Consider the following 15,058-nt stretch of genomic DNA (forward strand, 5'->3'; position numbering starts at 1 on the left):
GCCTTACCTAAATCACCCCCCTACCTTTATTTTATAAGTTGTGCCAAGTATCGGCGCGCGCCGGAGGCCTCGGTCCCGCCCCTGGACCTCCCCGCCCCTTTTTTCAAGCCCCGGGACATAACGCGCGTCCCGGGGCTTGCATGCGTCTCCGGGCCTATGCAAAATAGGCTCGGCGTGCGCAGGACCGGGTTTAAAAGGGTTACGCGCGTAACCCTTTTAAAATCCGCCCCTCAATATATTATGGAAAATATCATTGCCTGTAAGGTTGCCATGTCATAAAGAGCAGGCTCATTCGATCCTGGTTATACCCTGTTCCTGTTGCGTCCATCGGTCTCAGACGGCTTCGACGCTTGTGCCTCACCGTTTTCTCCGCTCTCCCCGCTAGCCTTGGGAAGATGGCCACCACTGCAAGCCGCTCTCTCCGGCGTCCCCGAAACAGCTATGGCGTTGCCTCCCGCCATGTTCCTCCCAAGGGCCCTCCTAGTGTGCGCGCGCTACCCACGTCTTTATTCCAGCTATGGCACGAACCTCGAGGGCGTTCCCCTCAAGTGACATCACGCCCTCCGGGTACTTAGCCTACGCTTGTTTGCTAGCTCATTGAGTTAGCAAGGATTGGATTTGTCTGGTCTACGCTACTCTGCTGCTTCCTGCTGCCGCTGGAAGCTCTACCTTGGCCTTCGGGTTATTCTCTAACCTGGGTACCTGCTCCTCGGGGGCCCTCTGCTTTCCTTTCAGGTGCCTTACTGGGATCAGGTATTCGCTCCTTGAGGGCCTGCTCGCCCTGCCTCGGTGCCTGTTACCATCTACTCCAACCTTACCTTTTCATTACTGGGTCTTTGTGTTTGCTATTTTGAAATATTTTATTGGTATCTGTAAATTTTTTATATTAGTTTTTAATTATTGGATATTCCACTCATCAGCTGTTTTGAAATAATCTGTTCTTTTTGTTAGTACAGTTTTACTGCTGATGGTTTTATATTTCTTGATTTGTTTTATAAGGATGGGTGATGTTTCTTTTTTCCCTTTGTTACACTGCATACAGAGACTCTGGCTTGTTGCGGTTTCCAATTCAGTTTTTGTCTGCATGCTTCTAGTTATGCGTCTTGGTCTCTTTATTCTTTGTTAGGTGAGGGTCAGCACATGTGACTCAGGTGAGGTTTTCTGCTGGCGTGTAGTTTCTGTGTAGGGCTCTATAGCAGCCTGACTTGGTCTTTTTTCCTAATAAGAGATGTATTGGTGTCTTAAGGCCTGGTGTAATATTATCAGTGTTGCCTTTTCTTAGGAAAGGTGGTTACTGTTAACTGCTGGAAATTGGTGCTGTTTTGGTGTGGGATGTTTACTGTTTATGCAATTTCTGTTCAGACAGAATATGTATCTTTTTCTTGTGTCATTCTTAACAATAAAAATAATACTGGACCTTTATTTTTTATTTCCGTCGTAAATTGTAATGAGCAGTGTGTCACACATGTGAGTGTGGTCTGTCAGGTGTGTCACGATGGGAAAAAGGTTGAGAACCACTGGCCTAGACTAACTCTCTCCACATGGAAGACATACCCCACAGGGTTGTCTCGAATGCTGGCAGCACCCCCTTTTGGCTAGGAACTGATCCTCCAGCCTTTATACCATGTCATATCCCTTATGTCAGCCTCATAAGGTCTTCATAATAAAATCCCAGTACTCGCAAACCACAGACTGGAACTAAAGGGCTCCTATGGCACTGACTTCCCATATATTAGTCAGGACACCAGCCTTGGTCTTTATCCTCTGCACCCTGCTTAGCTTCAGAAGCCAAGTTTGGAGGCTTCCGCTACAGGCATCAGTGATCGGTCATTTAACCTGCTGACTGGTTTACAAGTGCGCGCTTCTAAGCAAAAGACCAGACTCTACAGAAATTCCTTGTTTGTTGTTTGTTTCCAAGCTCCACATGTGCACCTTCATTTAGAATGCATTACAATTTTAATCTTTAGGGCAACAAACAATTATTCAGTAAACAATTAAAGTCCATACTCTGCTTCCAAAAAAAAACACCAGACACAAAAAATCCTTGCAGCTTCTCAGGTTGGTCAGATTTCAGCCAGCTAGCACTTCTGTTCTTTTTCTAGCATTGCTCCCAGAAACAACTTGCTAACTAATTAAGGAGAAATGTTCCTTCTGTGTACTTGAGGAACCTAGCTGGCTAACCCCAGGTGATTTCACAGGGCCGCAGTCACATGTCCTCTTCTGTTTCTTCATGGTTAATACTTCAGCATCTGTTTGTGTTGCAGTACTAACTCTCTAGTTCTTAGCTCTAAAAAAAAAAAGTCTCCCAAAAATTCAACCCAAGGTATAATCCCACTAATTTCTTTTTCATCTCTCTCCCTTGTAAATTTTCCTAAACACTTCTGCAAAACTTTTCCTTTCTCTTTATTTACTTATTTATTTAAAAACTCTTCTATACCGTCGTTAAGTTAATTCACCATCACAACGGTTTACAGAAAGGCACAATTAAAAAAAAACTATAATTGGTATAGATTAGAAATTATACATGTGCCAACATAGAACGGTAACATATTTTATAAGAAAAGACTATGTGTTAATTAAGGCTTATATGTCGGTTGAAAAACTGTCAAGCGGTTCAAATCTAGCGTTAATATGCAATTGGAGATATTAGAGGGAAAAAACTTCTTCTTTACTCAAACTTCTCAAACTTCTTTACTGCTTTCCTCAAACTTCTTCTTTACTCAAAACTAACAGTTTAGAAATTCTTTTTCTGGAAAAAATCATTTATCTTAGTGGTGAACCCAGTTAAAGCTGCTTCAGGTTCCTCCTCTTCACTGTCGGCCTCCATGTCTGCTGCCCGGCTTTTTCCCTGGCTGTGTCTCTTGGCTTCATTCTCCTAGCAGTGAACTCCCCTTTACTCCTAGCAGTGAACTCCCCTTTACTAGTCCAGGAACTACTAATGATTCCACCCAGTCCTGAGTCATATGTGCTGGCTGCCCCAGGAGACTAGGCAGGAGTAGCCTGGGAATTGTAGTTTCCTGCTTAACTTTTTACTTATAACCAATCTTACACTGGTCATATGGTTTTTACACAGGGATTCCTGCACAGAGACTAAGACACAAACTGGTATATCACTCCATTTCTTAGTGTCCAGTCAGATAAATCCAGAACAAGTGGGTATATATATATACTGACATCACAGTATATATATACCCCAGCAGTAATGACAGTCTGCCAGTATTCTCCATCTCCAGAAGATGGTGGGCATGCATCTCCCTACTGGGGATTGCTTTGATTTGAAAAAGGAGAAATAAGGAAAATAAATTTGCCCTACGGTGATACCAAAAGGTCTCTCCCCCAGTTGAAAATTCTTGAGGTGATTTCTGTGGTCCCTCAGATAAGTGTCTTGGCCCAAAGGCTGGTTTTTCAGTGGAAGCCAAGCGCGGTGGTCACAGCATACACCTTCTCCCCCTGCAGTTGGAGACCGTCTCTGTACTCAGCCAGGCAAGCCTGAAAATAAATAAATAGATTAAAAATACAGAGAACGAGGGTATTTTGCTGTATGGCTTCCTCCTTCCTCGGTCTCCGTGCTTGGCGTGCCATTCCAACATTTGTCCCACTCCATTGGAGGTCGAGGACATGGGCAGCCTGGCGGGTTGAGCAGCCTCTGTAGGCTAGGCCCCGCTCTGATGCTTTTTAGCTGCGCACTGTGTGGTGGGCCTCAACGGCATTTTGCGTGCTTTCTTTCAGCTGCTCTCTACAGGTTTGTCAGTTTGGTGTGTGCGTCTAGCTATGCATCCAAGTTGTGTGTCTAGTTTTTGGACGCTTAGGCAGGCCTATTAGTTTGTTCATTCAAGTAAGCGGCGCCTTAAGTGGTCATCCGCTTAACTGTGCACAGAAGTTGAGCATTGCTATGCACTTAATTTTTTTATGGCATCTATCCTAGGGACGCCTAAGTCTTAAATGCCACATTTTTGGATGCCTAGGCTGGCTGGTTTAGAATTTTTTGGATATCTTAAAAAAAAAAAAAAAAAAAAAAAAAGCTAGTCGCCATCTCCAGTCACCGATCAGTTCTGCCAATCTAATGGCACCTATATCTAAGAAACCTAAGTGCTTTTCTCTTTGCACTGCCTGTCATATTCAGGCTTCTCAACCAGGAGTGCCCGTTGACTTGTGTCAGCGTTGATTGGAGGCTCAGGGAGAATTATCTTCCTCTGATTTCACTAAGCCTGGTTCTTCCCAGCCGGATGTAGTTCTGGGTAAAAACATTTCAGGTGGGGTGCCTGATTTTGGAACTCCCCTAAATGGTTATTCAGCAGGGGAAGGCAGCTCATTGAGTATGCCTCAGGTGCTTCCTGGTGCTTCCACATTTTCATGGGTAGAATTTTTCCAGGGATTGCAATCCTTTCTTCAGGCGCAGTCCCCAGCCCCATACAATACTCCCAGGGCCGAGTCACAGGTGCAAACCTTGTCTATATTACTGTTAAGCACTAGAGTCCTCCTAGAGCGACAGCAGGACTGCTCTATAGAGATCCGGATGGTGATGCTGATCATGACTCTCTTGAGGAAGGTGAAATTCCTCCAGGATTAGAGCCTATAGGACTATGATACAGTTCTTCCATAGAGATGAACTGCTGGCCCTGCTTTCCCAGACCTTGAAAATGCTGGGAATGCCTGGGAAAGGTTCCATGTCTGAGCCAAAGAAAAATCCCATTTTGGTTTCCCTGCATAAAGCCTCTTGGGTTTTTTTGCCTGTGATGGAGGCCATTCAAGAAATGATTGATCTTGAGTGGGGCACCCCAGAAGCTAATTTGAAAGGAGGTTGGTTTTTGAAGACCTGTATCTTTTGTTGGTGAGAGAGCATTGTTTTCTGAAGGTGAATTCACTTGTATGTGCAGTCTCCAAGCGGACGACTATCCCTGTAGAGGGAGGAGCAGTCTTGAAGGATGTACACAATAGGAGGATTGAAACTATTCTTAAGCAGGCATTTAAAACAGTGGCAATGACTTTGCAAATAGCTTCTTGTTGTTCCCTAGTGGCTCGCTCTTGATTACTTCTCTCTCAAGAGGTTGATGACTCTGGGGTGAATTCCAGGGCAGTTATGGAGCCAGCGGCCGCCTCTTGACAGATGCAGGCTGTGATTTGGTCCGCAGCTCAGCCAAAGGGGTGACTTCAGTAATAGCAGCCAGGCGATATTTATGGCTGAGAAATTGGCCGGCCGATGCAACCTCCAAGGCTAACCTCACAAAATTGCCCTTTTAAAGGCTCGCTCTTGTTTAGGAGTGAGTTGGAGAAACTGGCTAGTAAGTGGGGCGAATCACTGGTTCCTTAATTACCGGAGGATAAGAAGCAGACGCCACGCTCCTTTAGCATAAGAGGTCATGTTAGGGGATCCAAATGTTTTCAACACTATAGTGGAATGACCTTTCAGAAGACTCTGTCTTTTTGGTAGGTCTCAGTCCTTTCATCCCAGACAGCTCAGAAGGGGTGTGGGCTTGGGGAGAGGATCCTCCCGAGCCTCCCAATGAAGGCTTGCCGACCCATCCCCAGGAACAGGAGATTGGAGGATGCCTCTCTCTCTTCTATCAGAGGTGGGTCTAGATCACTTTATATCAATGGGTTCTGGAGGTGATACAAGAAGAGTTTGCGCTGGAGTTTCATAGTCTCTCCCTGCAGAAGAAGCAGGCAGTGGAGGATACATTGGCAGGGCTCCTCAGTATGAGGGCTGTGATTCTGGTGCCCATGTCTCAAGAAAATATGAGGCGATATTCAGTTTATTTCATTGTGCCCAAGAAAGAGGGATCCTTTTGTTCCATCCTGGATCTCAAAGGTGTCAACCATCATCTGCGAGTGATGCATTTTTGAATGGAGACCTTGCACTTAGTGATAATGGCTGTGCAGTTGGGGAAATTTCTGACCTCTTTGGACCTGTCCGAAGCATATCTTCACATTCCCATTCAACTAGAGCATTAATGCTTTCTGCAGTTCTGGGATGCCATTATCAGTTTTGGGCACTCATTTTGGTCTGGACACCCCTTCCAGGACCTTCCAAGGTAATGGTGGTAGTTGCGGCAGAATTGAGAAAGGATGGGATCCTAGTAAACCCGTATGTGGACGATTGGCTGATTCGAGCCAAGTCACTGGAAGAGAGCCACCTGGTGACCTGCAAGATGATTTCCCTGTTTCAGGCCCTCGGCTGGGTGGTAAATCTGGCCAAGAGCAATCTTCAGCCTGTTCTGTTGTTGGAATATCTTGGTGTTTGGTTCAACAAGAAGCAGGGCAAGGTTTTCCGGCTGGAAGCTCAAATTCAGAAGTTGATGGCACAGCTACATTTATTGATGAACACTTTGTAATCGATCTTATAGTCCTACTTGCAGGTATTTGGTTTAATGATGGCAACCCTGGAAGTGGTACCGTGGGCGAGAGCGCATATGTGTCCTCTTCAGCGCTCTCTGTTGTCTCAATGGAACCCACAGTCTCTGGACTGTTTGATTTGGCTTCACCTGTCAATGGAGGTCTCCTCCTGACTGCAGTGATGGCTACAGCGGATCATCTAAGAGAGGGAATTGCACTAGCACCATCAGACTGGATAATACCGATGACAGATGCAAGCCTCCATGGTTGGGGAGCTCACTGTCAGGAGCTGACAGCACAAGGGCACTGGGATCCAGAAGAGTCTTTCTGGAAAGTCAATCGTTTGGAAGCCAGGGCAGTCTGGCTGGTATGTGTGTAGTTCAGCGATAGGCTACAGGGTCGAGCAGTCCGGATAATGCCAGACAATGCAACGACTGTGGTTTACATAAATCAGCAGGGAGGAATCAAGAGCAAACAAATTTCACGGGAGATAGATCAACTTATGGAATGGGCCTAACTATATCTCCAGATGATCTCAGCCTTGCATATAGCAGGAAAAGGCAATATAAGAGCAGACTTTCTCAGCAGGGAAAGTCTGGACCCAGGAGAATGGATGCTATCTAACAAGGCATTGCAGATGATTCTGGATTGCTGGGGTCTCCCATTTCTAGACCTGCTGGCAACTTATTGCAATGTGAAAGTTCCACAATTCTTTGGTCACAGGAGGGATCCAAAGTCGTTGGGGACTGATGCCTTTGTGCAGGAGTGGCCAGAAGACAAGTTGCTGTATGCCTTTTCTCCATGGCCCATGTTGGGTAGATTAGTCCAAAGGATCACACTCCACAGCGGGATGGTGCTCTTTGTTGCTTCAGATTGGCCCAGGAGAACGTAGTATGTGGATCTGCAGCGGCTCCTGGTGGAATTGCCTCTTGGGCTTCCAGTGCACAGGGATCTGTTGCAGCAGGGTCCTATTCTTCACGAAGAACCGACTCGATTTTGTCTTACGCTATGGATCTTGAAAGGGCTTGCTTGCTGAAATATGGATACTCTGCGGCAGTGATTTCCACCTTGCTAAGAGTTAGAAAGTTCTCCACTTCCTTGGCCTTTGTGCGGGTTTGGCGAGTGTTTGAGGCCTGGTGTGAGAATCGAGGTACTTTTCCTTGTTTGATCAAGATCCCACTCATTTTGGATTTTTTGCAGGATGGCTTGAATAAAGGCTTGGCACTTAATTCCTTAAAGGTACAAGTAGCAGCTCTCGCCTGTTTGAGGTCTGGTGAATGGTGGATCCTTGTCAGCTCTTCCTGATGTGGCTCGTTTCCTGAAAGGAGTGAAACATCTTCGTCGTCCTTTGTAGTTTCTGGTGCCCTTATGGAGTCTTAATTTGGTATTGGATTTCTTAGTAGGATCTACGTTTAAGCCGATGTGTAACCTGACCTTGCGGTTACTGACCTTGAAAACTGTGTTTCTTATGGCAATTTGTTCTATGCAAGGGTTTCTGAACTGCAGGCCTTGTCTTTCCGAGAGCCATTCCTCCTGGTGACTCCAGGGGCAGTACAGCTGCGTACTGTTCTTTCTTTTCTACCGAAGGTGGTCACTGACTTTCACTTGAATCAGTTCATATCTCTGCCATCTTTGGACAGAGAAAGAGATGTAGAAGAGTATTGTCTGTTGCAACCATTGGATGTCAAGAGACATTGTCCAGTATCTGGAGGTTACTGAGCCTTTACAGAAGATGGTTCGCCTGTTTGTCCTTCATGGTGTTACTAGGCAGGGAGAGCAGGGGCTACCATAGCTCACTGGATTAAGGAGGTAGTCTCGGCTGTATACTGTATAGGTGGCGCCCCTAGTGACAGGTCCTTTGTGGTGACTTTTGGCTTGGAAGCTTATTCTCAAGGACTGCTGCAGCAGATTCCTTTGTAACTGAGTCAACACTGAAGTTTCTCCAGCGAGTAATGCTGACAATGTAACCTTTAGGCAAGGAGGCTATTGGTTAAAGTTACTTGTATGGGAAGGCCCTCTTAAAGCTAGGCGATGGAGACAGGTCTGTACTCATTCCATACTAAAAGTAAGAGTCACCTTCCAGGCAGGGCACTCTTTTGCCATAACTTAAAATAAGGTATTACACCCAGGCAGTAGCTTCATATAGTGCTCTGGAGTTTATTGAAACAAACTTCACAGAAGAGAAGTCACGCACAACATAAAAGTATTGCCTGAAATGCATTTCCACCCAATCAATGTGAACTTGGGTTTCCTATCCTTTTAAACCAATGATTTGTTAAAATAAAAACAACAAGCTTCTTTCTCTTTGCTCTACTATGCCTTCCTTCAACATTACATATAGGCAAAGCTGGTTTAATACAACAGTAACTCCTAATTCTCCCAGATATAAAGTAGTGCTGGAAAACCCCCATTAAAAGAAGGGCTCCCTAGGCCAGCTACATGGCCCTCATTACAATTCTCAACAGCTGCCATAGTTTAATACAACAACCCTTTTTACACAGCTACTAGCTCATAGACTTGTTAACCCCCAAACCATTCCCTTTTCTTCATAGAAATTCCTACTTGGCTCCCAACAACACAAATAAGTGCTCTCAACATTTAAATAAAACCTTCTACCTTTGCTTCTTCAGTAATAGACCTAGCAACTGTAATTAACCCATAACAGTGCTTGCTAGAGACTCTTATTCAGCAAACTGCTGCACAGAAGTGAAAAGGGAAAGAGATACCTCAGGGCTGACTTAGCTTTAGAATAAAGGTGCGCCTGGGCACTGTTCTCCGTCTGCCTCAACCTCTCCATCCTCCTCGCCTTCCATTGAGCTCTCCTGAATTGCCTGTCCCCTTTCTGGAGGGCTCCTCCCTTTATGTGAGTTAGACTACCCCTCGCTAGGAAGACACCGCCTCTTTGTTTCCCTGCCCCCAACCCTTCCCGGGGCTGACTACCAGGGCATCTGGGAAATGTAGTTTCCTTTTGCTTCCTTCACACCTTAAGGAAAACACCCAAAGTTTTACAGCACAGAGACTCACCTCTGGCTCAGATCACCACAATACGTCGATGCTGGGAAGCTGTTACCTAGTCAGGTCAGGGCTCAGGTAGTGTCATGGGCGGAAGTGAAATTGTCTCCCTTCAATACTTGCCGAACTGCGGCATGGTCCTCGTTACACACTTTTTCCAGGTATTATCATCTGGATGTGCAAGCCCAGGAGGATGCAGCCTTTGCACGTGCAGTTTTGACTGGACCGCGGTCAGCCTCCCCCCCCCCTGTTCGGGAGTAACTTTGGTACATCCCACTTGTTCTGGATTCATCTGACTGGATGCTAAAAAATGAGAAATTACTACTTAACTGATAATTTTCTTTTTTTAGGACAGTCAGATGAATCCAGCTTCCTTCCCTTGGCTGCCGAATGGTTGTATTATGGTCCTCCTCCATGGCTACGTGTTACAGGGATTACCAGTCCCTAGACTAGTGTTAACACATTCTTGGCTGAGCTTAGTGATGCCTGTTGGCTGAGTATTGAAATGATTATCTGTTTAATCAAGTTTTGTTAGTCTGTTAACAGTTGCTTTTCAAGCGAATACTGGCAGGCTGATGTCACTGCAGGGGTATATATAGTTTGCTCCGTCTCCATCTGCTGGTAGAGGTGCATAACCCACTTGTTCTGGATTCATCTTATTGTCTGTCTTAAAGTAAATGAAATTATCCGGTAAGTAGTAATTTCTCATTAGTCAATTAGCTCATTTTGAATATCGGCCTCTATGTTATATCATTAAAATACTGCTAAATAACTTTGCCTCGAGTCCATTAAATGCCAGAAGCTGTCCACCCTTAGCCCCAATCCTTAATTTTTGCTTTGAAGTGCTCCTCCCATCTGCCAGATTTAGCACAGCTTTACTGCACCACTGGGTGAGTGCTCCATGGATAGCGCCTTACCGTTAACCCAATTAATCAACCTCAGGTTATGAGACCTGGGGATTTGAACACATTGATAATGGTAGTGCAGAATTCTAGTAACTACAACCATGGTGATACTAGAGAAAAATAAATTCTTTGCTGACTATGAAACCTTTATTTTATTTCTTTTTTTGGACTAGTGAAAGAATTATCTAAAGACGATGATGTACATGAATTTGTTTTTCATATGTGAGCTAATGACAGGAGTAGTCAAGTAGAGAGAAGTTTTAACATTTCTTGTCTTTAAAAATTAAATAGAAATCCAAACAAAGGTCTTATTAATGATCGTGCTGGGTTTCGAAAGGTGTTAAACAAAAATCAATGTGAATTTATAGCTAGCGTTGCTGACTTTAAGTTGAGGATTTGAAGAGGTCTTCTGTCCTGCTCAGGATTATGCGGTGCTTGGTTACAGGTATTTGAACCCGGGTCCTTCCTGTTTCATCACTCTGTGTTCTGACCATTGCTTCATTCAGTTCCATTTTTTTGAAGAAGTGTCGCAGTTGTGGAAGATGCGCGAGCTGCGGCTTTTACGGAGGAGAGCAGGCAGAGGCATTTCTGCGTTCCTGAGGTCTTAATAAATCAAAACTAAAGCCACTAATGGAAAACAGTTGTCTGTTCTGGGCTATTGTGGGTCTCTCAGTACAGGGTTAGCGTATTTTATAGTAATACTTCAGTAAATGAACAATACAGTTACAGGGATGATTCCCAGAACAGCACTTCTTACATTTTAAAGACTGGAGGATATTAGCATTGTCATCTGCTTCTATTTAAGGAGCCATTTTAAATGTCCATCCGGGAAGGGTATAGCACACAATATGGTCATTTACCTTCTCCAAACGTTGCAGGGTGGGGGGAGTGGAAGCACAGGGAAGGGTAAAGGGGAGGGGGGGAGTGGATAGGAACAATAGGGAAAGGGTACAAGGTCAGGAGCTAGATGGGGGGGGGGGGGGAAGCTGGCATGGGATTGGTCTGTTTTTGAATTAATTGGCTGACTGGAGTCTCCGACCTGGTCCTTCTGAGGACACACTATAAATTTTAAATTTAAAATGGACCATTTAAGGAGATTCCCAGGGGGACTGATGGTAAAGAGAGAGGGCTTGTTTTGTCTGATGGTTTTTGCCTGCCTTTCTTTTGGTTTTATAGTTTGCGCAGGTTTGACAGTTAGGGTGCTAGTTCACTAAAAGAAGGGGCAAAGGGGGAGCCCCCATCCCCCGCATGCTGGGAAGGGTATTGCCCCAAGGAACGGTAAGGCCAGAGAATCATCACCTCAGTGGCTGGTGGGCGTGGCTTGTCGTGGCCAGGTTTGACAGTAGGCCAGCTCTTGCGGGTTCTGTGACTTGCAGGGTCCGCGTTGTATGGGCTTGCCCTGTGGCCGGTTCAGGTAGGTGCAATAGCTGCTGGATCTTTTCCCCAGTTCTCCCCGTTGTGCAGGGTAAATTGGTAAAAAGTTGGCTTAAGTGACTGGCTTGTACTCCGTGGCCCTCCTCCTTTGATGCAGGTCTGTTTAAGGGTTTTCAAGGTTCAGTGTTGTAAGTACAACAAAATTGTGGCCTCTTATTTTCCCCTTAATGCAACTATCAAAATCAGTCTTTTTAACGTTACATGTGGTCTAGCCTGTTGGAAAAACTACTTGAACTGGCTCTTGCTGCATTTTTCAAAGAATTAAAGGATACAGTCCTGCGAAAATGTAGGCACAGATTACATCTTAGCACTGTGTTTTTCTATATTTTGTATCTGAGCCTATAAACGAACACAATATTTATCTCCTTTCCTCTTGGCTGGCAAGCACTTACCCTCGGGATTAGTTTATTTGCAGAGCAGTTAATATGTAGGCAGTGTTAACACTTTTTTTTTTTTTTGTATCCTTTCCAAACAAGTTCTTGTTAAAGAGCCATAACCACACTCCCGAAAAGTAAAGGAATGCATTTCTGGCTCTCGTGTCTGGCTTTGACTGGAATCCAGAGCAGTTTCTTCTTGACAATGGCTTGCCGTTGGCTTCGGCTTCCCTATTGTTGCTTACAGCTGCCCAACACAGGTTGCTGTTTCCTGCTGAATCATTTGCACCCTTTGTGTTCTCGGTTACAGATTTTCAGAACCCCACCAGATGCTGCTCTCTCCGAATCGATCTCTTTGTCCATATCGCCGCCGAACGCCCCGCCGAGGCAGTCGAGAAGAGGGCAGCGCAGCAAGAGACCCGTAGCTGTGTACAATCTCTGTCTGGAGCTGGATAATGGTAAGGTCCTCGCAGCATCCTCTAGCTTGGCAGCAGGCCGGGAGGGTAGCAGGAAAGTGGGCTACAGTACTGCCAACTGCCGCCTCTGTCCAGAATCCACCCCCCTCTTTTTTTTTTTTTTTACATTTATTTATTTATAGACTTTTCTTTGCCGACATTTGAGAGGCACATCATACCGGCTTACATTGAACTGAAAGGAGGAAAATACAATGAACAGAATAACATGTCATAGTTAAACGCAAATGGTGTAGGATATAAGTATCGTAAAAACATTCTGAGATTATATATAATAACATAAAAGAACTAAATAGCTATGGAGGATAAAGGTAGAAAGAAAGAAAGAGAAACTTTGTACAAACTAAGAAAACTTTATCTTTAACAATGAGAAAGTGGTATAGGGGTTATGAAGTGCAGAAAAGTTCCAGGGGGGGAGGGTAGGGGCACAGATGGAAAAGGAGAAGAGCAAGGGGGGGAGGGGCACGGGAGGGGGGGGGGGGAGGGCAGGTAGTGGAGATTCTTAGAAAGGTCCATTTAGGAGAAGTCTACGTATTGGTTGCATTGAGGTATGTCTGCTTGAAGAGCCATTTTTGACTGCTTTTTTTAATTTGTTGAGTGATGGTTCTATTCGGAGGGAAGGGGGGGAGGGAGTTCCAGAGGTAGGTGCTAGCTATGGAGAAAGCCCTTTCTCTGGTGAGGGACAGATGCGCAGCCTTCAGGGAAGGAATGTGTAGGGTACCTGCATGATCACTTCTTGTGGGGCGGTTGGAAGTGCGGAAGCGAGGCATTTCTTCCAGCCAGGTGTGATTGAGTTGGTATAATGAGCAGTGAAGAATGGTGAGTGTTTTGTATTGTGAACGGAAGGAGATAGGCAGCCAGTGCAGGTCTTTTAAAATTGGAGTGATGTGTTGTGTTTTGCGGGTGTTTGGAATGATTCTGGCCATGGAATGAGTAGGATGACATCTTCATGTGCCGTTTACCTGTATAGGACGGAATATGGAAGAATCCTTGCTGCTCAGCTTCCTTTTTTATGTCATAGGAGGGGGGAGATGGGGGAGATCTGCATAGGGATGTGCAATTGTTTTTCCCGAATTAGGAAATGTCAACGAAATTGCCAAATTTGGAATGGTTCGGGAGAACCAAAAAATGATTTAATTTTTTCCAAAATTTTGAGTTAGTGCACACTAACGGGAATTAGAGCTCGCTAACTGCCAGGTTGGTGTGCACTAACTCCCAATAACCCGAAAATCGGGGCTCACCCCCCAAAAAAACCCCTGAACCATGGGAAAAATGAAATTCCCGTGGGGGGGGGGGCCCCGAAACGAAGCCCAACACGAAATATTTACCCGAAGCACATCTCTAGATCTGCATGCCGCCTTCTTCTTTTTTTTTTTTAATAAGATTGCATTAGCAGCAAGATAACATGCAGAGGGATTTCAGGTTAAAGCAAATCTTTTCTTTCAAGAGCTAATGCACTATAATGTAAAACGTAGCTGGATTAAAAGGTCAAGTCACCTGCTGGCCCTGGAGAAGCCTAGTCGAATCTCTTAATACCTTGGTGGCAGTGAGCATGTGTACATTGATCAGGACATTTCAGGGGCTGCTGACATTTTATATAGGTATGTCAAATCTAATCATTGTATTTATAGAGAGAAATTAAATGAATGATATCGCAGCATCTGTCCATTTGAATTATCTCTGCCAATTTTCAGTAACAATGCTTACGGCCACTGTCAGAGACAGGATGCTGGGCTCAATGGACCTTGGTCAGAGCCAGCATGGCCCTTCTTATGTTCATATCAATTTATCATCTTTCTAAACCTATGGTAGAAATGCACTAAAAACTTGAGATCTGTGATTGGGATTGTAAACTCCGTCTGCTGTCTAGGCTTTTCCCCAAGCAAGTGGGGTTTTTTTTTGGTTCTCTGGATATCATATTATGATTTTTCAGCCCATCTCATATAAACTGTGTGTGTGTGTGTGTGTGTGTGTTGTGTGTGTGTGTGTGTGTGTATACACACGCATATGTATCGCAACTAAGCAACCAGGCAAGGGTTGTTTTCGGCACTCCCCTCCCTGCTGACTGAACGGCTCTCACTCCCAATTTGAGGTAGGCCTGGCTGGTATTCCAGCATCTCCTCAGTTTGGTGCCCTCCTCCAGCCATTCATCCAGTCTGACCCTCTGTTTTTCTAGGCCCCTGGAGAAAATGGCTAGCTTAGATGGAGATCTGATCTGTCTCTTCCAGAAACACGCTTTCCTCTTCTTTTTTTCTTCTTGCAACTTTATTACTAAGGTTTATTATCTTTATTACTTCTCATCCCTGGGGATTTCTCTGCTATTCTGGCTATCATGGCTTATTGCCTGTGTTCTCTGTTGGTTATGTGGACTCCATCGCAATGGAATTTTTTTTTTTTTTTTTTTTTGACGAATGCTGGTTCATAATCTGAAATCCAATTTTTGATTTTTTGGAAGCTATTGGTACTTCAAATATAGGGTTCAGTTCTCTTTACTTCTACATTTTAATCTGGTTTTAGATACGTTTGT

General features: G+C 44.8%; 1 protein-coding gene across 5 annotated transcripts in view; it reads left to right on the top strand.

Annotated features, from left to right (window-relative positions):
- Positions 1-15,058, top strand: part of ARHGAP10 (Rho GTPase activating protein 10) — a 626,731-nt gene that overhangs the window by 475,105 nt on the left and 136,568 nt on the right. For 3 of the 5 annotated variants that reach the window (XM_029604453.1, XM_029604198.1, XM_029604284.1), the window contains one exon: positions 12,369-12,516. The exons of the other annotated variants lie outside the window; for them this stretch is intronic. In XM_029604453.1, the coding sequence (XP_029460313.1) occupies positions 12,369-12,516 (148 nt within the window). The remainder of the gene's footprint in view (positions 1-12,368; positions 12,517-15,058) is intronic. 5 annotated transcript variants of the gene reach the window in all.

This window comes from Rhinatrema bivittatum, chromosome 1, assembly GCF_901001135.1.
Source record: "Rhinatrema bivittatum chromosome 1, aRhiBiv1.1, whole genome shotgun sequence".
NCBI classification, from domain to species: domain Eukaryota; kingdom Metazoa; phylum Chordata; class Amphibia; order Gymnophiona; family Rhinatrematidae; genus Rhinatrema; species Rhinatrema bivittatum.